This window comes from Corylus avellana, chromosome ca3, assembly GCF_901000735.1.
Source record: "Corylus avellana chromosome ca3, CavTom2PMs-1.0".
NCBI lineage: Eukaryota > Viridiplantae > Streptophyta > Magnoliopsida > Fagales > Betulaceae > Corylus > Corylus avellana.
This window is the reverse complement of record NC_081543.1, coordinates 5,719,613-5,742,882: the sequence shown is the minus strand read 5'-3', so window position 1 is coordinate 5,742,882 and position 23,270 is coordinate 5,719,613. Positions and strand designations below refer to the sequence as shown.

The 23,270-nt window shown below is 36.5% G+C and overlaps 2 protein-coding genes across 2 annotated transcripts; one reads left to right on the top strand and one right to left on the bottom strand.

Annotated features, from left to right (window-relative positions):
- Positions 1 to 1,954: 1,954 nt before the first annotated feature.
- LOC132173996 (formin-like protein 20) lies at positions 1,955 to 15,874 on the top strand. Its single transcript, XM_059585713.1, has 18 exons — positions 1,955 to 2,602; positions 3,629 to 4,332; positions 4,412 to 4,633; positions 4,711 to 5,807; positions 5,937 to 6,731; positions 6,898 to 7,027; positions 7,999 to 8,070; positions 8,862 to 8,960; positions 9,139 to 9,180; positions 10,207 to 10,287; positions 10,386 to 10,436; positions 10,521 to 10,602; positions 11,525 to 11,619; positions 12,093 to 12,164; positions 12,247 to 12,363; positions 13,668 to 13,736; positions 13,845 to 13,911; positions 14,858 to 15,874. The coding sequence occupies exons 1-18, from the start codon at positions 2,530 to 2,532 to the stop codon at positions 15,007 to 15,009; spliced, it is 4,020 nt and encodes a 1,339-aa protein (XP_059441696.1). The 5' UTR covers positions 1,955 to 2,529; the 3' UTR covers positions 15,010 to 15,874.
- A 1,446-nt stretch (positions 15,875 to 17,320) lies between these two features.
- LOC132176122 (uncharacterized) lies at positions 17,321 to 18,632 on the bottom strand. The gene has a single exon (XM_059588249.1). It carries the CDS (start codon positions 18,594 to 18,596, stop codon positions 17,580 to 17,582), a length of 1,017 nt encoding a protein of 338 aa, XP_059444232.1. The 5' UTR covers positions 18,597 to 18,632; the 3' UTR covers positions 17,321 to 17,579.
- Between the last annotated feature and the right edge of the window lie 4,638 nt (positions 18,633 to 23,270).

The following is a 23,270-nucleotide window of genomic DNA, read 5'->3' as shown; positions in this document are numbered from 1 at the left end:
GTTAAAAAAATGCCTTCTCTTTACGTTTGGTGAGTAAATAGTGCTCACAACTCACCAAATGTTTTTATAAATTATTGAGTTGGATGCAGCTATTTTCATTCCCATTTTAGCGTTCTAGCTAGGAGCATAACTGTCCCGCCCTTGGAGATCAATAATCCTCCGAAAATTTAAAATTTCTCTTTAAATCTTATACTTTATTTATTTATTTTTTAAAATAAAAATAATATAAACCCTTTTAAATATTTTGTTAACCCCCTAAAAAGTTTTTTTTTTTTTTTTAATCAATTTTGCCCCCGCCTTAATTTGTGGTTCCCCTCCAATTCCAGTTAGCAACAATAACATTTGTCTAGCCAGATGAGAATACTCTAAAAGGTTGCATCATGTGGGCATAAGATTTAAATTGACCTTATTATGCATATTACGCATTCGGTTGATAATTTTTAATACAACTTGTAAACTTGATACGAACTCAACACGAAATTAGTGAGTTATGGTTGATGAGTTTGATCCGTTTATGATATGCAAACTTGATACGAATTTATCACAAAATTAACGGGTTAGGGTTGATGGGTTTGTGGCGTCCAACATCGCTGGGGTATGGGGAGGGATGTATTTATATGTATATTCATACCCTTTTTTACATAACACGTTTTAAAGTCGTGAGGACCATAAACCTATAAGAACTCTGCAGTTAAACATGCTTATGTGAGAGTAATACCATAATGGGTGACTTCCGAGAAAATTTGATTCGAAAGAGTCAAAATCGAACAATATTGTGTCATTAGGATAGAGCATTACAGGTCTACCCCTTTTAATTAAACAAGTCGAGTTATGATTCACTTAACCCCCTAAACTTGCATAACTTTTTGCAATTACCCAAAAGTTCAAAACTCTTAATTTAATGTATTGAACTTCTAATTTTTTACAATGTCACTTATTCGTTAAGTTTTTTCCTGTTAAATCCTATCAAAATTTTCAAAATACCAATAATTTTTTATTAAATAAAATAAAAAATTACAAAAATTATTGTGTGGGTGTTTTTGCAAATTTCGGTTTTTTGATAATTTTTACATCCCTTGTTAGGATTTAATAGAAAAACAAGAATGTGATGACATTGCAAAAAAATTAAAGTTCAATATACTTAATTAAGAATTTTTAAACCTTAAAATTAATTACAAAAATAATAAAAATTCAAGAGAGTGGAATGAAGTTTCTGGTTCCTAAAAAGTAAGATTATTTGGCAGTCTCATTCCTGTCCTTTTATCTTCACAAAAAAAAGAAACGCCCATTAATGTTACTATTAAACTCACTAGTCACTAGCGTTCTCCTCTTTCCCTCGTGTATATATATATATATATATATATATATATACATTGGAAATAAGTTATATTTTGGACCATATCAATCACACAGAAACAATGTCGAAGGTAATTTAATCGGCTAAAAACTACTTTTCATGAAGGGTTAATGATTGCTTTGAATCATCCTTCCATTTTACTTCCACATGCGAATATGTCAAAAACAAATAAAAATACAAGCCTGAAGCCAAATCCTCGAATGCTCATACCTTCTACTTTTCAATTGATGCATTTTCTAATCAGATTGGTAGATGCATTGAATATAGGATATATATATATATATATATAGCTCAAATAATTTGAGCTGATTTACACGTTAAATCAAATTAAAGAAATCCCTTCAGGTAGGATTAAGATCATTTACCCCATCAATCGATGTCAATAAACACAATGGCGAATGAATGGAAAATTCATAAACAAAAAGACAAACGGATTAGTCTACTAATTTCTTGACCAAAATCCAAAATCAAAGCTTACGTGGAAAAGAAAGGAACAACAAAATAAAAAAAAAAGGAAAAAGACACATACGAAACCCCAACGAGGCACAAATGATGAAATTCACAGCGACACATCTTCTTCTTTGCCTCGTGTTTTTAACTTTATTATTATTTTTTTGTTTTTAAAATACGGGAGAAGCTGCCACGGCCCACGACCCCTGCAAATCGATCGGAAGCCAAAAGCTTACTAATTTCGTCGTTGTTTGCAGGAGAATGAGGGTCTGGTAGAGTCTTCTCCTTCTCAGTCCACTACGCTTCTTTCTCTCTCTTTCTCTCTTTCTTCCATGTGACAAAATGCTGAATTCCACGGGATTTTCACATTTCCCTAATTATCCATAACCTCCCACCTGCATTTCCCACGTACTGTTACTTCCCACTCTCTTTCCAAATCCCTGGAATTCAATTCCCAATTCTCGCTTACTATTGGATTCTGCTAGGACTTCATTTTTTCATTTTTTATTTTTTATTTTTTTCTATCTGGATTTGACCCTTTGTGCCTGTTTTGGATTTGGGGTTAATTGGAGGGTTGAATTCCGTGCAGTTTGGGCTTGATTGAATTGGGAAATTCCGAGATCTGGTGGGTTTTGTGTTGGGATCGAATTTTAATCTGGTTGGTTCGGCGGTGATTCGAATTATCGGTTTGGATCCGATCGGGGGAGAAACAGCGCCATCCGATGGCGCTGTTCAGAAGGTTCTTTTACCGGAAGCCGCCGGATCGGCTTCTCGAGATCTCCGAGAGGGTCTATGGTACCGTTTTACCCCCTCAATTCTTCTCCATTCCGCAATTTTCTTTTCCTTGTTTTCAGCTTCTGAATGCCCTAGCAATTGCGTAATTCCCGAGCTTTCAGCTTCGCGAAGCTGTGGAATTGCTCATTTGTTTTTGGTGATTCTTTGTGGCAACTTAGGTTTTGCGAGTTCCATTGTGGGAGTTGCATGGCATTTTGAGACGGTGCATTGTGAAAAATTTGTGGAATTGTGGTTTTTTTTGGGCTCTCTTTTGAAATTTGTTTTGGGGTGTTTTTTTTTTACCCCTTTAGTTTTCTCTACGTGGTTAAGCAAATGTTGGGCAAGTAGCTTCCTGCTTGTTGAAATTTGTTCTAATTTTCTTTCATACATGGTGTTCATGTTGCCTGTGCATCTACTGGTGCCTAGAGGAGGAACCTGACAGCAATTCATACTTACGAGGAATGAAAATGTATATAGCGAAGAAGTAAACCTGAAAAAGGTGAATAGACGAATGAGCCTAGGAGAGCAAAGCACCCTTTAGTAAGGAGCTGAAAATTATCAATTGGTTTGTTGTATAGCGGCACTGTGGACTCTTAGGTCTGAGAAATGTGGATACTTCTGCTATATGTGATACTGCCTTTTGAGAAACTGACATGCCGTTGCTTTCGTTTTTCTTTTATCAATTTCAAACAGTGGATCTCGTTTTAGTTCGGTAAGAGCAGGAATTTGCTGGGCAAATTTGAATGCTTATTTTCTGGCATGATTTGAATCTTCTGGAGATTTTCTTTGAGAAATGATTTTTTTTTTTGGCTATTTGTAGCTGCTTGTACTTCTTAAAAGAGAAGCTTTCTGAACACAAATGTTTGAGCAGTCTTTATCCCATTATATTCTATCTTTACTAGATGATTTTATCCCTTTTGAACTTTGATGGTTCCTGTCAGTTTAGTTTAAAATTCTGAAGTTTCTTCTCTGGTACTTATTTTACTTTTGATGAACATATACAATTATGGGTGTTGATTGTCCCCTTTCCGTTTTCTTCTTTTCTAGTGTTTGATTGTTGCTTCTCCACGGACGTTTTGGAAGAAGATGAGTATAAAGTTTACATGGGTGGCATTGTAGCCCAGCTACAAGATCACTTTCCTGAAGCTTCTTTCATGGTATTTAACTTTAGAGAAGGTGAGAGGCGAAGCCAAATTTCAGATATATTGACTCAGTATGACATGACAGTCATGGATTACCCTCGGCAATTTGAGGGGTGTCCTCTGCTGTCGCTGGAGATGATCCACCACTTCCTTCGATCGAGTGAAAGCTGGTTGTCACTGGAAGGGCAACAAAATGTGCTGTTGATGCACTGTGAAAGAGGAGGATGGCCTGTGCTTGCATTCATGCTAGCAGGTCTTCTGTTATACCGGAAACAGTACACTGGGGAGCAGAAGACTCTTGATATGGTCTACAAGCAAGCTCCTAAGGAACTTCTTCATCTTCTGTCTCCTTTAAACCCACAGCCTTCTCAGCTGAGATATCTTCAGTATATCTCTAGAAGAAATTTGGGCTCTGATTGGCCTCCATCAGATACACCTTTATTTATGGATTGTCTGATACTTAGAGTTCTTCCACTTTTTGATGGGGGAAAAGGTTGCAGGCCCGTTATACGTGTTTATGGTCAGGACCCTAAAACGCCAGCTAATAGAAGTTCTAAGCTTCTGTTTTCGACGTCAAAGGTGAAAAAACATGTGCGCAACTACCTACAGGTAATTTCTAAGTCACAATATTGAAACTGAAAGTTCATTTTACCAAATATAGAAATGTTCTTATGAACTTCGACAGCAGGCAGAGTGTTTGCTGGTGAAAATTGATATTCATTGCCGTGTTCAAGGGGATGTTGTTCTTGAGTGCATCCATTTGAATGAAGATCTTGTGCGTGAGGAGATGATGTTTAGAGTTATGTTCCACACAGCATTTGTGCGGTCAAGTATTCTGCTGTTTAGCCGTGATGAAATTGATGTTCTATGGGATGCCAAGGATCAATTCCCCAAGGACTTTAGAGCAGAGGTAAGTTATTGTTATTTCTCTGTGAATGTCCTTTTCTGAAGCTGTAGGAGTTGAATGCATTCTTATATGTGTATCAGGTACTTTTTTCGGATGCTGATGCTGTTGTGCCTACTCTTACTACAGTCGTAGCGAGTGAAGATGGAAATGAGACAGAAAGTGCTTCACCTGAGGAGTTTTTTGAGGTGGAAGAGATCTTTAGCAATGTAATCGACGCGCAAGAAGCAAAAGGGGATTATGATAATCATGTGGGTCAGGACAATACACGGGATGATATTGTTCAGAAAGAAGTCTGGAAAGAGGAGTTGGATCCTCACACATTTCAAGACTGTGCATCAGATGAAGGAACACCCAAACAGGATGTAAAGGTGGATTCTAATATTGATGCAGTGAAGGACATTGCTGTTGATGATGTGAAGTATAAGCTGGATGAGAGGGTCCATTCTGATCTCCATTTGGTGAAAGACATTGCTGTTGATGACGGTGTCAATTTACATTCCACGGTAGCTGCTGCTGATATGCAGATAAATCTTGAAACCAAGGAAGTGGTTGAAGATGTATCTGGAAAATTGGAAGAGATGGAAGACAACAATGTTACACAGAAGAACTTGGATTCCAAGGTCCTTAGACAAAAATCTGATAAATTACTGCCTTCTGTCCCTAGGAAGCTGGCTGCAGTGAATACAAAACCAACTGCAGATACAGTTGTTGTCAAACAAAAGATCAAGCAGCAAGAACCTCAAGGAGCTCATGTAAAACTAGCGAAGCCAAATGCAGTATCTAGGTGGATCCCTTCTAACAAGGGCTCTTATACTAATTCAATGCATGTATCATATCCACCATCAAGAATTAACATTGCACCAGCTGCTCCTGGCAGTAATGCTTCGAAGGATTCTAATGGAGGTTCCAAATCAAAGACCTCTTCTATTACTGCTACCCCTGCCTCTGTGGTTTCGACTGATGTGATCAATGATTTGACAAGTTGTAAGGTGGATCCTGTGAAGCCTTCAGACTCTGGACAAGAGACACTTGCTTCCTGCCCACCATCATTAGTTCCACCAATTGAAGAGGCAGATTCTTCCTCACCGACTCAAACACCACATCTTAGCCCACGGCAAGTAGTGCCCCATCCACCACCACCGCCTCCGCCTCCCATTCGGCCCATTTTTCCACTGCAGTCACACCTTCCAACCTCCACCATCCAACTTCTCCCTGCGATCTCCTGACCTCCGACCTCCCGATAAACGCTTTGCTGTTTCCCCACCTCCCTCTTCCGACTTCGAAATTATGATACCGCTGCTTCCAGCGGTCGCCAGTTCACACTCCTGACCTCCTCCCTCTCCCCTTCCCCTCTTCCTGTATCCGATGAACGCATCCCTTCCACCGATCCTTCCACCTCCACCACTTCCACCACCCCTGACGGTTTCACCACCTTCATTCATCTCCCCATCCGCCACCAATTTATTTTTCTCCTGCCTTCCCCGCTTCTCCCCTCTCCTCTCTTCCAGCGCACTTCTCCGCCACCACCTCCAATGCGTGAAGCAGTGCCTCCACCTCCTTCAATGTCTAGAGTGCCGCCTCCTCCAATGCGTGGAGCGCCACCGCCACCGCCGCCGCCGCCTCCTCCAATGCATGGAGCACCACTGCCGCCGCCTCCTCCAATGCGTGGAGCACCAGCACCACCGCCACCTCCTCCAATGCCTGGAGCACCACCACCACCGCCCCCTCCTCCTATGCGTGGAGCACCACCTCCTCCACCACCTCCTACAGGTCGAGGCCCACCTCCCCCACCTCCCCCATTGCGTGGAGCACCACCGCCTCCACCTCCTCTAGGAGCTCGTGCGCCTGGCCCTCCAGCTCCACCTAGACCCCCAGGTGGTGCACCTCCTCCTCCTCCACCATTAGGTGCCAAAGGACCAAATGCTGCAGCTGATGCGAGAGGGATAGGGAGAGGGCGTGGGATTCCACGTCCTACAGGGATGGGGGCGAGTGCTACAGCTCCTCGAAGATCCTCCTTGAAGCCTTTGCATTGGAGCAAGGTAACCAGGGCTTTGCAAGGAAGTTTGTGGGAAGAATTGCAAAGATATGGAGAGACTCAAATGTAATCTAACTTCTTTTGCTGATCTTTATTACCAATTACATAACTGATGTGTTCTTTTTTCGTAAATATTATATCTTCAATTTCAAAGATCATATTTTTGCCTTTTTGTATATGTTTCAGTATTCTTCCTTTCACGATCAGTGATATTTGCGCCCTTTTATCTTAGTGCGCCAGGGTTTGACGTGTCAGAGTTAGAGAGCCTTTTCTCTGCAACTGTTCCAAAACCTGCTGATGCAGGAGGTAAATCTGGGGGACGACGCAAGTCTGTTGGATCCAAGACTGACAAAGTCCACCTGGTAATCTAATATAACTTCAATGATGTCATAGAAATATAGTTGCTGGAAATAAAAAAAGTTTGTGAGTTGATTCTACTGAATACCTTTATATGATCTTCAAATCGACTTAAAAAGTTCTAGTCCAATGTGATTTCTGACTGATTCTTGATCCAAGCTAATTTTCGGCTATCAGATAATTGCATCATTAAATAGCTGTAATCCAAGAAGAGGAAAAACTAATATCAATTATGGTTTTTGGCGTAAGGAAATTAACGAATAGCCGCTTCTTTTTTGCTTTCAAATTGTGAGAAAAGAGCTACAGTTTTAAACTTAATTTTTTGCTGAAGTACACCATTCTTCGTAGCAAGAACTTTTGATCTTTTTGTTGTTGTTGTTGTTAGGGAAATACCCATCACACTTCCCATTTGGGATTTAAACTATGACTTTGCCCATGACCCCTTGTTTATTAGGAGCTGGGGCTGAGGGAGATGTCATCTGGTCCAAGGACCATTGGTTTGATCTTTCATCAAATTTTTATCAGATACTAAATGTAAATTCCTCCCTGATAAAGAGTTTGTGTCTGTTGGTATGCATGCACATATGACCCAAAGGAAGAGAGTGTGTATTGTAAGCCACAACCCCTTTATAGAGAAATAATGTTTGTGTCTTACTTTTCTTATGCTTGAGAAATAGAATTAAATGGTGAAATTTCAATTTCAACTCTTATAATTTTTTTTTTTTTAAAAATGAAAACGAAAAAAAGGCCTACACTGGATGGTGGCAATGGCTATACTCGTTGGATGGAAAGATATGCCTGAAGTCCTTCCACTTGGTGGTAGAATTTTTACTAGTAAAAACTTATTGGGTTTGTCTGGGCAATGCTTGCTGGCTGTTGATGGTTAAAGATGACTTTAATCTGAGACACGTTTGCAAATGATGGTCTGATATCATATCTCTTCTGTCTTAATAAATTTGTGTATTATGCATTGTAGATTGACCTGAGGAGAGCCAACAATACTGAAATCATGCTCACAAAAGTTAAGATGCCGCTTCCTGATATGATGGTATGCTATATAGCCCATGTTCTTGTAGAAGTTTGATTCCTTTCTTGATTTGTGGAAGAAGGCATGATTTTCTCTATTAGATGGATACAAGGCGTTTGATGTGAAACGATTTTTTGCTTACAAAACATGCATGGGGAACAAATTTGTAAGAGTTAATGCAGTTTATTCTTGCTTGTCTGTTATACATGCTTTGTGGGCAGTAGGGTTTAGTATCCAGGTAAGTGAATACCTTTGTTTTAATTTCTTAATACCAGAGCATATTTTGTAAGTTCTTGTGCTTGTATTGAAGGCAGAAGACTAAGTTTGTGATGGTATAAGAGCCCATATTGGATAGAATATAGCTATACATTTTTGTAATGGTTTTAATGCAAGATGTGGACTTGGCCACCAAAGGACACAATAAAATTTGGGTTGGTAGTTGTACACCAAGGCCTTTGGGAAAACATATAGGTGGCTGTTATGTGATCCTTGCATATCCTAGTAGTCTCAATTTGATCCTGATGGTTCCATCTCTATGAGGTGGGTTAGAGGATGGACCAGGGGCATGGCATAGTTAGCTCAGACTGACGTACATCATTATGGTGGATGATAAGTGAGACTTGGAGCTGGTAATAGATCTTCTGTACTGTTATCCCTTCAGTGTCATTGCGGTGCAAATAATGTGGTTGGAACTGACTTTTTTGTTGTTTTTCTTTTATTCTTTTTATGGTTGAATAGGGGCTGGTAATATGCTTAATGAACACCATTCCAATAGGTACGAGTTACAAATCTATTTATATATATATTGTCAGGCTGCCGTTCTTGCAATGGATGCGTCAGTATTAGATGTTGATCAGGTGGAGAATCTTATAAAGTTTTGTCCTACAAAAGAGGAGATGGAACTTCTCAAGGTGATGCTTTCACATAAATTGTGATTCCCTTTTATGTTTCGAGCAATTGTTGAATCCTTTTCACATTGAAGAGATTTTGTGCTATGTTTATGTGCTTAGAGTAAATAATTTCGCACCATTTTTTTAAAATCATGCTTCTGTTTGTTTGATTTTGATCTTTTCTGTTTTGTTCATTTAGGGCTACACTGGTGACATGGAGAACTTGGGAAAGTGTGAACAGGTCTGGAAAAGTTTCTCTGTTGACCAGATTATGTTATTTGTTATTGGTTACTGAATCACAATCTTGAGCATTTTGCAATTAGTTGTGCTTTTTATAAGTGCTATCCATTTGTTGATCTTTGAATTATTGTGTACCTATGGCATTCTACTAGTCGTGTAACTAGTCTGAAAGTTGATCTGGCCTTGTCTTACTTGATAGTAAAATTTATTGAATACTCTCTATTGCTCTCTCTCCCCTTTGGACGATAATTTAGTAGTTAACACTCATCTCTTCACTAAATCAGCGAGAAAATGCTCAGCGAGGGTTGCGGTCTCACAATGGAAGTTCTAGTTGGTCTTCTCTCTCATATGTGGGAATTTGTAGTAATTAAATAGAATGACTAGTGGCCTATGTCAATTATGCTGTGTATACTAATTTCTTTAAATCAGAAGTTTATGTATAAAACCTCGATTTTTTATAGTAAGAAAAAAAATCAGTGTAGCCTCCATATACTATTATTCTTATCCTTCCTTCCCAAAATAGATGGGGTGCTTTCCTTTTTGGGCTGTCACAAAATACATGGGATTAGTACTTGTCCAGTTGTCCATTTCACTTCCCATATTATCCTTAAATTTGAACCTAACCTCAAGGGGTAGATCAATTGGCTGGTGACAAGCGAAGACCACTAGTTTGAATCTCCCATTCGTCCTCCCATTGGGACGAATTAGTAATATATGTAAAAAAAAAAATCCTTAAATTGAACCCATCTAAGGAAATTTTAGGAAAATTGTTATGTTTATTTTGTTTCATTAAAATGTGTGCCATTTGTGATCATCTCATCTATTTTAGAACAGAGGTAGCGTAACTTTTTTAAAACGTTTTCCAAGTTTGTTTGTTTTTCTTATATGGCGATCATTTAATTGTATAAGACATCACTTTCTCTTATATGATTTGCTTTTCTGTTGGATGCATGGTTGGGACATATTGTAAAAGCTTATATATTATATGTTTTTTTTTTTTTTTTATTTTTTTCTTATAATGTTGTAGTACTTTTTGGAGCTCATGAAAGTGCCTCGTGTGGAGTCAAAATTAAGAGTATTCTCTTTCAAGATTCAGTTCAGTTCTCAGGTTTGGTCGTATCTGCAATGTTTGATTTCAATAAATTTTTTAACATCATAAAGTTCTCTTTTTTGCCTTATTTGTCTTATTGTTGAACTCTTATGTAGATTTCAGAATTTAAAAAGAGTTTGAACACTGTGAACTCTGCATGCGAAGAGGTATGCCACTAATGATTGCAAATCCTTCTGTTGCAGTTTCTATACTAATAGTTGAGCTTAGGTACTCTGTTGTTGGTTTATTAGGTCCGGAAATCTGTCAAACTGAAGGAAGTTATGAAGCTTATTCTTTTGATAGGGAATACATTGAACCAAGGAACTGCTAGGGGTAAGGATCTTCATTGTTATATAGTTCTTGTTATCATTTGTTTGTTCCTGGTATATTCGATGGTTCATTCTATTTTGCTTAAGGATGTTTATACATAACTGATAACTCCATTATGAATAATTAGCAAATGTGTTTACCAACAACTGCAGTTTCTTATAAACAATTATGAAGAGAGAAGTTGTTTATAAATGCTCATAGATTATTATTTATCTAATGCTCTCCGCTGTTGGCACGGCTTAGTCTAATTTATAAATAGGTTATTAGTATTAGCCATGGTTTGTTATTTGGAGAGTGCAAATAATTTTATGTGGGTTTAAAGCATCATGAAGACAGTATATTTACAAATATTATATCTGTTGTATGCTATTATTTTTTGTGTACCATTTGATGACTTATAGACTGGACTTTTGTAAACTTGTGTTCTGATTTAAGATTCAAATAACCATCGACTTTAGAAAGAAGAGTGGAGATTTTTTTTGAAAAGTTTTGTGATAATTTATTTGTTTCTAGTCTTATATTTTACACATGGCTAGTTAGCATGAAGTTTGAAAGCTTCTTGGAATTTAGTGATACCTAGTTAAGTGTTAAATGAACTTTTCTATGGTAGTCTTTGTGCAACTTCCATTGCAAGAGGCACATGCTTCATGCACCGAATGTGTGACACTTTTGAAATTGAAGTTGAAAAAAAAATTGACTTGTTTATGAATATGTAGTTAGGGGGTATTTTGTTATAGTTTCTGTGATTCTACATGATTTGTACCATATTCTTTAGGTCCTCTGCAGACTTTGCATCGGTGGCATGTCATGTCTTATTAAAACCCTCAATGTGTATGGGAGATTTTAGAGCTGATTTGATGTTAACTTTTTTCTGTTGTTACCTTTATGTCTAATTTTAATTATCAAATGATCCCAAATCATACAGGTTCTGCAATTGGATTCAAGTTAGACAGTCTTCTAAAGCTCACTGATACACGTGCTTCTAACAGTAAGATGACACTCATGCATTATCTTTGTAAGGTATGGTTTCTAAAGTTTTGTTGTTTGCTATGCATATCAATATCATTTTTTGTGGCTTACCCAAAGAGTGCTTATTCTGAATTTAGGGTTGCAACCTGGTTCAGGTTGGGTTGGTTTAAGCAAGCTGACCTAATCTAATTGATTTTGTCAGACATCAATCTAGAACCGTACCAAGAACTAAAATGAATCGAGTTATTTCAGTTTGAGTTGGGTCAGTCTTAAATGTATATTCATTGAGCTTTCAGGCTGATAATAATAAATGATAAAACAAAAAGCATGAGAAAGTTTTAGGTAGCTTATACTATTGCTCTACTGGTATTTGCGTAAGGATGATTGCTAGCCAGATTTGTGTTTTGCTCACCAAATTTTCCTGCACTTAAGTTCTTTACTGCTGGATACCTTTTTCTGTTTTATTTATTAATGGCAACTATGCTTTTATACTAAATCTTAAATTTGGTTTTCTTGCTGCTTAGATTTTGGCTGATAATTCACCCACACTTCTTGATTTTCACCTGGAGTTTGTTAGCCTGGAAGCTGCAACTAAGGTGAACATCTCTTTCTTGATGCTGATCTTAAGTATCATTATTGGATGATGTTTATATATATTTTCTTTCTTTCTTCTTGCAGATACAATTGAAGTCTTTAGCAGAAGAAATGCAAGCTATAATCAAGGGACTAGAGAAGGTCAGGCAGGAGCTGGCTGCATCTGAAAATGATGGCCCTGTATCTGAAGTTTTCCGTAAGGTGTAGTCTTTTTTGTCAACTATTTTATTCTTCATAGTTACTGTTTCTTGATACACTTTATTTTGCCACATTCTAAATTTAGATTAACAATTTTGTTATCTATTCGTTTTAGTTATATTTTTGACTGTTTGCATTTGTCGGCTTGACATAATTTTTCACATCAGCTACCTGGTCTCAATTATGACTTTGACTTACCTTATTTACTTGTCAAAAGAAAAAAAATGTTGGCTTAATTTTTTTTGGTAAAAAGAACCTTTTTTTCTTCTTCTTTGCTTTTGATTTCTAAAGAAGTTCTTGAATTTTAATTCCTCATACTACACTTTAAAAGTGCGGAATACATATGAAGGAAATTTATTCATGGCATAAAGTTGGGTAATTAAGAGACAAATTGAGGAATGTTGAATTTTAGTTGTATTGCAGGCTATTAGAAATATCAAGTCACTATTAGATTTATGGGACAGTTCTTAATATGGTAAAATTTGACTCTTATGTGGTTCCCTTTTTGGTTAAGCTCTTTTAGGAAGGTTACTTGCAGTGCCAATTGACTGCAGTCTCTATGTCCCTGGATATTCATGTTTGTGTACTAAGAATTTAGGAAATTACGAAAGTTTCAGAGAAACTTATATAGCGAGAATTGTTGTTAAATTAATTACAATATCATTTATTACTCTTTGATTCTATAAGTGCTATTTTACATATGATTTAATCAACACAGACACAATTCATACATGCTTGCAGCCACTTTGAACATACGTAGCCTCTTCATTTCAGTGTTCCTTATCACTGGCCAAAAGGCCATCCATCTATATGAACTACACCCTTCTCCAAGAATGTCACTTTGCTTCTTTTTTCTTTTTTTTTTTTGTTGTTGCTAGGTATGGTGTCTGCATTTGGGCTGATTTTTCAGAGGGGCTGTGTCTCAATTATATTATTGTGTTTGCAGTGAATAGATATGCTTATTTTCCTGTGTATTCTCTGCCTACTGAATTTATTTACAGATCAAAAATAGATTAGGTTATCAAAGACACTCTTGTGATTGAATGCATTTATTTTGTCTGGCATTTAATGCACAGTGAAGTTTTAGATATAGATGTGTTATAATATTTGGGGGATATTGGTCTTTATTATGAAACATTTAACGATGCGGTATTTTATTGCCCCTTAGAAAGTCCTTCCAATGACATCATGACCTGAAAGAGATTATTCGTTGATTTTCCATTTTCCACGGAATATGCACCAACTTTTTTCGCTGAATTTCTCATGTTTCTGTATACTTCCCTAACAATTTCTGTATTTTATTCTAGACATTGAAAGAATTCATTGGCGTTGCTGAGACAGAGGTGGCATCTGTAACAAATCTATACTCTGTGGTGGTATGTTAATATGATATCAACTATTTTTTTTATGATGATATCAACAACTTTGACACATTTTCTAATGAAGTGAAGTCGTGTCTTCTATTATCGTTCTTTGGTGAACAGGGTAGAAATGCAGATGCACTTGCACTGTATTTCGGTGAGGATCCTGCCCGTTGCCCATTTGAGCAGGGTAAGTTATGGATATAACATCTACATATTTATTGATTATAAAAAGTATGGGCAAGTCTTACCTTTTGTTAAGAAGTTTCGAATAAGTCTAATCGATGTGCATGTGATCAATTAGTCCTATTGGTACTTATTGGTCTTTTTCTAATAGAAAAAGTTGAATGATCCATACTTATCTCCTACTGACTTGATGTCTAATTTTTGGCTAGATAGGGTTTGGATGCTGCCTTCAATGGAATTAAATGATTGTATGGCTTGGATGTCCCTTGGAAATTTACATCTTTCTTGAATTTTTTTCTGTTGTACTACATGCACTCATGTTCGGGGCCATTAGGCAGTATCTGAAAGTTGAGGCCATAATGCATCCTCTGGAAATGCCATTTTTGTAAAGAAGATTTCTCATGGAAACGAGGGAAAGATATAGAAAAAGTGTTTAAAGACTAGAAAAAGATGTAAGAACAACGATTTAATTGAAATTGCTCGAAGAAACTTTAGTAGTCACAGTGAAAAAGTAAGGAAGAAGACATAGGAGAGGACAATGAGATGGAATCAAGTTTCATCATCCTCCGATTATTGTAGTCTAGTTTGTGTTTTTACATACAGAGATCTTTTTATTTTATTTTTTATTCTTTCTATTTTTCTTGTATTCCTACTGTTCTTTCTCTTCTAAGAAAAGAAGGGGGGAATGGGTGTTTCTAAGAGAAAGGGGGAGCTTTCCATAAATACATACATATGACATACATCGGTAATATATACACATATAAAAATGAAGTTCAAATTATACATGGTGGAAAAATATCAACGTAATGGAAACTCAATTTGTTATGTGTCATATTTTGGTACAAGTTAATCTTGACCCATCATTCAGAGAATTAAAATAAATGTGGTGCCTCATTATTTGTTAGTTTTATGTGGTAATGCTTAAACTGATGCTGCATTAATATATGCAGTCACGGCGACTCTCCTAAACTTTGTAAGGTTGTTTCGGAAAGCACATGAAGAGAACTGCAAACAGACCGAATTGGAGAAGAAGAAAGCCGAGAAGGAGGCCGATATGGAGAAGGCGAAGGGCATTAATCTTACACGGAAGGCGGCAAGATAAGAGAAGATTGAGTATCCCTGCGTAGGAAATTGAGCTTCTGCCACACAGCTGAGCTCTGCCCCAATGTTGCTGACTAGATGATGGCCAAGGACACAGCTTTTTTGGACTGTCAGAGGCCTAGCTTCAGTATTGGTGCAACAGTAAGCCTTCCATTGTGCTTTAAATGAGGAGGCTCAAGTGTTCCTCGAGGCCTGCAGACCTTCAACTCTGCAAAAGTCTTAGCTGAACATATGCATTGATTGGATGATTTTCAATCAGATGGTCATGGTTCACTAATCAATCACATTAGATATCTCGCTGACAGACCAAATTTTGACAAACATTGGGCGGTTGCTATCAGCGACAGAGAAGCGGAGGTACGGTACTCCATATAGGGCAACTGCTATGGAGGTGGTTGGATTTGGCCCCTCCAGCACCATTTTGAGAAGGAATTCTGTAATCTTGGGTCAGTTTTTCGTTACTGAATTGGTTTCCACTTTCACACCATTCATTTGGCATAATTTTTTTGGGCGCCAGAGCAGATGCCTTGGGGATTGTAAAGCACATAGTCCAACTGTACCATGAAACCTTGTACAAAGCTCTAACCTTTCCTTTAGAAGTCATTCTTTCTCATGTAACATAAAAGTTAGTCATTTTTATGTTCCTTGTAGTTGAGATTTTGATAGGAACCCGTCATGAAAGGTGTTGTATAGGTGTCAGGTTGAGAAAGAGATACTAGAAGACGGGCGGCTTTCTCTTTAGTGTAATTGTAACATAAACAAAATATAGGCTGCTGAGTAGAAATTTGGTTGTTTCTTCATTTGATTATTTACCAAATTATACACATTCAAGAAATGTCAAAAAGGATTTCGGTTCTTCTCTCTTACTCTGCTTGCTTGTGTTGTTACCAGATTGAAGTTGCAAATTGAATGTCAATCTGTTTGTAGTTTATACTAATGTACTGTCTTCTGTAAATTCAATCTGGTAAAAAGTACCTTGTCACTTGTGAGGTGAAAGTGCAGGAGGCAACTGGTTATGGAAAAAGTTCGATCTTTTTCTCGGTGATGAACAAAAAATGATGAGAGAGAACTCTGTGCCCCCTTTCATTCTCACACTCTGTTTTTTTTAAGGTTGGGTTTTAGTTACTCAGCAAATTAGACAACTTTGAGTTAAAATCGATGACGTTTGGGTTAAAAGGAATTTGGAACAATCTGGACCCTTCATGAAATTTACAGAAGATGTGTCATAGTTTAAAACTACAGCACTGAAGCCGGATTCGTTGCAGCCTTAGGGCTTGTTTGGGTGTGCGTTTGAGGAGTTTGAAAGTGTGTTTAACACTCAAAAAATTTGTTTAAAGAAAAAAATACCCGTTTGGTAAAAAAATTGAAAGTGTTTTTTAAGAGTCCAACAAGCTTAAAAATAATTAAAATGCACTTTTAACAAAAACTTAAAAATAAAGCTATTGTTAAAAAACACTTTTTGACTTAAAAATTTTATTTCTCAAGCGTAATCACAAAAACATGCTCTTAATGAAGGGAGGCTTGCTTCTGAGTTGCTACATTGCTTCTAGTGGCTTTTCTGCTTGGCTCTTGCACACGCACCCACACACCAAAAGGGATAGTTTGCTTATAGATGGCTCATGAAATTATCATTACTTGATCTACAAAAATGTCGTACAGAATATATAGTTCTCGCTCACTTTTTGGTGCATTTTACTTTATTTCCCCAATTCCCTATTTTACCCTATTTTTAGGAGTGGCAATTCATGTTTATGAGTTGGGGTTGAGTTCGGGTGGTATTGTGCCATGAGCATAAGACTATATAAATAAACTCTAATCTAACCCATTTAATATATATATATATATATATATAATAGGAGAGTTTTAAGCAGGAGAGGCTAATATCATGACATGTGGCACTCCATTTATTTGACAAGTGATTATTTTAAATGAAATTGTGCGTGTAAGTGTGTAAATCAAAACACACGTGACCCGTTTTCACATCACTTCAAACTTCTCTCTCTCTCTCTCTCTCTTCCTCTATTCTGCTGTTCTTTACAATTGTTTCGTAGCTTGCTAATTTTGTATTGGGTTCATAGGTCGTATAAAAAATTGCTAGCTCTAAATGTCATGTGTGGCTTCCGAGTTGTGTTGAGACATGTCTATAGAACTATATAAGTCAATCCTAACCTGATCAATTTAATTAACAGATAGACTTCTCAACCTTCAATTACTAATTTCATGTTGGGTGCACGGATCATGTAAAAAATTGTTAGTCCTGCCCAGTATTTCATCACATAACCCACATATAGCAGATTAAGAATGCCTTTTGTATCATTCACACTGTAAAGGCTGCCAATGTACATGGTAAAATGGGACGAAAGAAACCATAACAGAAAACTGAAATTTGAGAATATGAGAAAAAAGAAAATTCCATCTTTCTATTTGCATCTTGTTGAGGTCACCCCTGCACCCGCAATGTGGGTCTTTATGTCCTATACTTTTGCCTGATTTCTCCTCAAGCAACAGAAAAATCGATTCTGTGAAATTTATCAAACGAGCCAACTATCCCATTTGTTTTCTCAATGTAATCTATGCATGTTCTTGAGCAGTCCTTAATCGGACATAGACATCACTGTCTTCTTCCCCTGCAAATTCAATCCTGTAAGAGTACCTTCCTTCCTGCTCTATCCAATATCCTGTCTTGCAGCTTTTGAAGAATATGCAAATCACAACCGTATCAAGAACAATGAAAATCGAATACAAGTAAGCAATGAAGATCCCCTCCAAAGCCATGGATGCTCCTAGCTTTCCAGCAAAATGATAAGCTCTCACAACCCGGAATTGGAACAAGGCTTCAATGGAGGCCAGAGCCATATTGACCGGCAATGCCAGCAACAGCGCGGTCGACGTTCTTCCTCGTATAAGAGCACAAGCCTTGAGGATCGCCATGTATCCACCGCAGCGTTCCATGCCAGACAAAACCATTGCCAGGCTGCATACTATGAGGGCATTGGCCAGAATTATGGAGTAGAGCACAGCCCCTGCAGCCGACAGGAAGAGGAGGCAGTTGGGAGAAGAGAAGCCAAATCCTTCCAGACAATTGAAGGCAAAGAAGAGAAGAGAGAAGACGGTGGCATTCGCGGAGAGGATCAAGAAAGAGTTGCATAAGTAGGTGAGAAAGAGTGGCTTGTAAAGGGTTAGTAAAGAAGAAAACAAGGAAGGTGGCAATGGCAAAGTTGGTTTGTTTTGTTTGAGGGCTTGAATTATAGCTGCTTTTGTGATGAGGAGGAAGGAGAGGGTGAAAGGAAGTGTAAGGATGGAGGAAAAGATTGTCTGGGAAAGCTTCTGGCTAAGAATGGTGAAGAACTCTGAAGAGGGTGGGAAGCCTGCAGCGTCAAAGAGATTTCGTAGGCGGCTGTAAATGGTTAACAGAAGAGATGAAGAGGAGGGGACACAGGCTTGTGAGAACAGAACTGAAACAGAGAAGGGGAAGGCCAGGAGTGCAGCCGTTGAGGTGAAGTAGTTGTACCTTTGAAGGAATGTGTAGATTGAAGTTCTGATAATCTTGCCTGTTTTTGCCATTGGAAGCTTTTGGGTTTCTTCCATTGAGAGAGGGAGAGGGAAAGGGAGAGGAAATGGGTGTTTCAGCAATGGTGGGTGTTGATGTATATTAGAGTAGAGTTCAAGGCATTGGTTTTTCCTCCTCTTTTTCAAAGTTTTATTAATGCCTTTTTTCTCTCTCTCACAAGGGTAGGTTAGAGGTTTTTAGGGGGTTGATGCTTTGAATGAATGGATTGGCCAACAACTAAAAGCTAACAAAAACAGCATGAAAAGAGTTGTTTGGGCATTGTTTTTACCAAGGCCCTGTTTGGACTTATTGTGGTGGGGGGGGGTGTAGATTTAGTCTTTGTGATCATCAAATCCCTACTTAATTAGGTAGCTTAAAAAGGACATGGAAAGAGAGCAACTTTTTTGTTGATGAAAATATATGATTTACTGCAGAAGACCTTTGCTTGTGGTGGCTTGCCTTTAACTCCCTATCTTGCTAATGCAAACTGTACTTCTACACATTATTTTTCTTGCCATTGCTTGTGTTGTCCTCTTCCAAGTGGGTATATTTTATATTCTCAATCATGAAAAATAATACATCTTTCATGTGCTTTCTATGTCCCTTAAGATAGAAGCATGATATTAAAATAATTCACCAAAAGAATTTGAGTTATCAATTTAATTAGTTAGCGGTTGACTTATCAATCATACACTTTTAAATTATTTTATCAATTATATACTGTTACGTCAATTTATAAAGAAATTACAGAAAAAAATACCCTAAATATTTTTTTTTCTCATCAATTTGTTTGGCACTTGCTTTTTTGTAATGTTTCACGTGGCAAGGGACCCTAAGTCTTGGCTTGCAAGGGAATTTATAATAATAACTATGAAAGAAAATGAACAAAGAAAGGATCTTAAATAGGAATTGGGTAGACCCAAGCCGGTTCACTTCTCCCTATATCAATAGTTATGATCAGAAAGAACCCTAATTGGAGGCCATAAATCCAAAAACCCTGGCCCCACCTCTTAAATTTATGCACATCACCCGTTTGATCATGATTGATGCTCATATATCCTACAAGAGTAATGGTATTTAGTAAAAAGTAAACTGTTACGCCATTTAATTGTATGATAGTTATACAAAATTACTCATCTTATAATCCTCAAATAATTCTAAATACTCATATCTCATCCTACTTCCGTTCAATACTATGGAAACGGGATAAAAAATGAGTACATAGTGTTACTTGTAATCCTCTGACTAGGTCGAGCCAACTGCCAAGCCAAGTCAAATTAGAAGGGAGTAGGGTTGGTTAGGGTGAGACTTGGGTTGAGTCCCTGGGCCAAGGAGGTAGAAAGATGATGAGATTATCAAGCAGTTGGTGCGCAGACTCTTGACTTGGTCGGTTAGTTAGGGGGGTTGCGCATATTCGTATGTAATTGCTTGGGTTGGAAGGAATAAATTATAAATCATACCTCTATCTGCTTCCAATGGAATTGGTAAAGTGTCAATATATTTAGGTGACCTTCTAACTGAAAATTATTTAAATAAGACAAATACAATAGAAGCAAGAAACCTAATTAGATTAACCAAATGAGGAAAATAATGGGGAATGTACCAATACAACTACATAATGGGCAGGTATAGAACCAAAAACTTTGGTGGTCATAGCATGTTGTGTCATCTGTTAATATTTACACACAGATACACGTCATTAGAGATGAAAAGGCGGGTAGTTAATAATCGTCCGCTAACCGCACTAATCGGTAATCGCATATATATATGAAACGATGTCGTATCTAGTATGATATTACCGTATTACCATAGAAACGACATTGTTTTTTTTTTTTGTTAAAAAAAAAAAAAAATCTTTTAAAAAACAGTTAACGATTACTAGAGTTACTAACCGCTAACCATTGGTTAACCGCCTAAGCGGTTACGGTTAGCAGTTTTAGCCAATAATCGCTAACCGTAACCACATTTTCACCCATACACGTTATTTCATCTAGCGGTAAAAATCATATGAAATATGTCAAAGCCTTGGGGTGATATGACCACCCCTAGAATGGTTCAAAGAGGCGGCCAACCACTTCCATCCCAAATCAACATTTTTTTTTTTAATCTTTTTTCCTTTCATTTTTTTATTAAAAAAAAAAAAATTAGTTTCTATGAAAATACTATACTTACCTCTCAAACTTACACTAAAATTGTAATGTCTTCCAAACTTTCATGAACAATTTATCTATTTTCGGTCAGTTTTAACAAAAAATTCTAATACAAAGGGAATTAAGTGAAAAGGTTACGTAATTTGGGAGCCCAATTGAACTTTTTAAAGTTTAAAAAAGCTATCCCAATTTAGGTATAAATTTGAGGAGAGTAAATGTAATTTCCTCCCCTTTTTTTTTAATTTTTTTTTATTTAAATGTAAATCTATAATTTAAAAGGATATTATTAGAAAAAGGGTTGGAATTTGTATGACATGATCATTTTATTATAGAGGCATACTACTAGGATTTATCAATTTATTTTAAAACTAAAGGAATTTATTTGTTACAAAGTCAAACTATTATTATATAAGCATGAACCACAGGGCACGCTAGCTAGAGAGTAGTAGAGTAATTGGACCCTAAGACCAGTTATTTGCATGAATAGTGAAAAATTGCCTTTTCAATTTGGACCAGCTAACCTAACCCACGAATTTAATTTGATTTTATTATATTATAGTGGCCATAAATTGAAAGGGCAATTTCTCACTATTCATGCAAATAAGTGGTCTTAAGCTCCAATTACTCTACTAGACTACTACTCTCTAGCGTGCCCTGTAGTTCATGCCTATATAATAATAGTTTTGACTTTCTAACAAATAAATTCTTTTAATTTTAAAATAAATTGATCAATCCTTGTAGTATGCCTCTATTAAAATCATCATTTCATACAAATTTCAAAAACTACGGCTTTTATTACAATTTTATTCAAATTGATATGGTAGTTTGTAACCGGTGAAATAATTAGAAGTGGATGGTTGATAAATCCGCCACTAATTAATTAAATTGACATGTCAAATTTTTTATAATTATTTCATCCATTAATAAAAGAGAGCCATTTCTATCCAGATGTGCTGTAAAACTCAATTTTACCGCATTCAATAAAATTTAACCTATCAAATAAAAACACTAAATACAATGTGGATGAAAACACTGTATCTTTAATCCAAATTAATCTTATGGACTTTTTTCATTTATTCTAACCCAACGCCCACTATCAAACCCTCTACCTACCTCCGAGCTCCCAACATCGGAGTCTCAAAAACCAACAAAAGACGATAGTTCTAGTGGTTTTGTTGATGAGTATTTTGTTAATAGAAGTGAAATTATTTAGTACGAATGATAATATTATTTTTTGGTGTTTCAAGTTGACGTGTATACTTCCTATTGAAGGGTGCAAAACACCCAATTCCATATAACATTGACTGGAATTATATGAATTATTGACCTAGGAAAATATTTCAAGTAAAATTCTCAAATCACAACCAATTCCATACAAATAATGTATAGTAGTTTTTCAGCCCGTGCAATGATTTAGATTAAAAAAAAAAAAAGAAAGAAGGGGGAATTATTAAGTATTAAGTATTAAGCTCCATTAATTAAAAAAAAAAAAAAGACCTATTGTAATTTAAAATGTTTTAGAATTTGTCCAACTAAATGATTTTTGATTGGGAGGGGTGTCCCATTGGATTACATTAATTAATTGGATTAGATTGGTTGGAACGTAATTTTTTTTTTTAAAAAAAAAAAAAAAATGAAAAAGATTGGTTGGAACGTGAAGATCAATGGATTAAGTCGACCCACCCAAATATCCCATTTGACAGACTGCCTCGAAAGATACACCTTGTCCGTCTACTTTTTTTATAAAATATGGACCATAAGTGTTCCCATCCCCGAACTTAGAATTATTAAAAACAAAAATAATAATTGTCCGCTGCCAAATTTATTTTACGTCTTTGAAGATGATGGATTAGGATATGTTAGTGTCCGGCCAAGATCCAAATCATATAGCAATTCAATCCAATTAAGATCGGAGAAAACATCTATTCAAGAAAAATTAGAAAATGGTAGAACTAACTCTAATAACTGTTAATCGCTTTTTAAAATAAAAAATTAAAAAAAAAAACAAAAAACAAAAAACCAAAACGATATTGTTTCCATAGTAATACGATAATATCATACTACATACGACATCGTTTATATATATATATATATATATATATATATATATGGGGTTACCGGTTTTGAAAAAAAACTTATAACTTCTAACTGTTTAAGTGATTAGCGATTTTTTCTAACCGCTTTTAAAAGCATTTTCACCCTTAGTAATTTCCATCTTTCAAAATATTAAGGCAATAAATGCATAAAGTTTGTATTTAGATTGTGGCATTCACCGGTTCGGAACAGGATTCTCTTGGAATGGAGAGCAGCCGATTAGGCAAAAAAGTGTTAAAATTGGACAAATATTTTTGCCTAACTAGCTCCTCTCCATTTGTTAAAAAAAATTCAATATGCTTTTTAAAACTAAAAATTGTTAATCAAAGGAAATATATTTTTCTTATAGTCAATGAAAATTTATACCTAAAGAGGTTGTGAGCCATTTTACAGAGTAAACCATATCACCTCCATTGCTTATATACTTTTTGTAGGTAATTGTTGGTTTTGGCATGGAGAATTTTGGTT

What these genes read in the sequence shown, in the direction of transcription:
- LOC132173996 (XM_059585713.1), top strand. Translation starts at nt 2,530, where the DNA reads ATGGCGCTGTTCAGAAGGTTCTTTTACCGGAAGCCGCCGGATCGGCTT. An exon ending in CCAAGGACTTTAGAGCAGAG is followed by an intron (nt 4,634 to 4,710) that starts GTAAGTTATTGT and finishes TATGTGTATCAG; the next exon opens with GTACTTTTTTCGGATGCTGA. An exon ending in TCATGCATTATCTTTGTAAG is followed by an intron (nt 11,620 to 12,092) that starts GTATGGTTTCTA and finishes CTTGCTGCTTAG; the next exon opens with ATTTTGGCTGATAATTCACC.
- LOC132176122 (XM_059588249.1), bottom strand. Translation starts at nt 18,596, where the DNA reads ATGGAAGAAACCCAAAAGCTTCCAATGGCAAAAACAGGCAAGATTATC.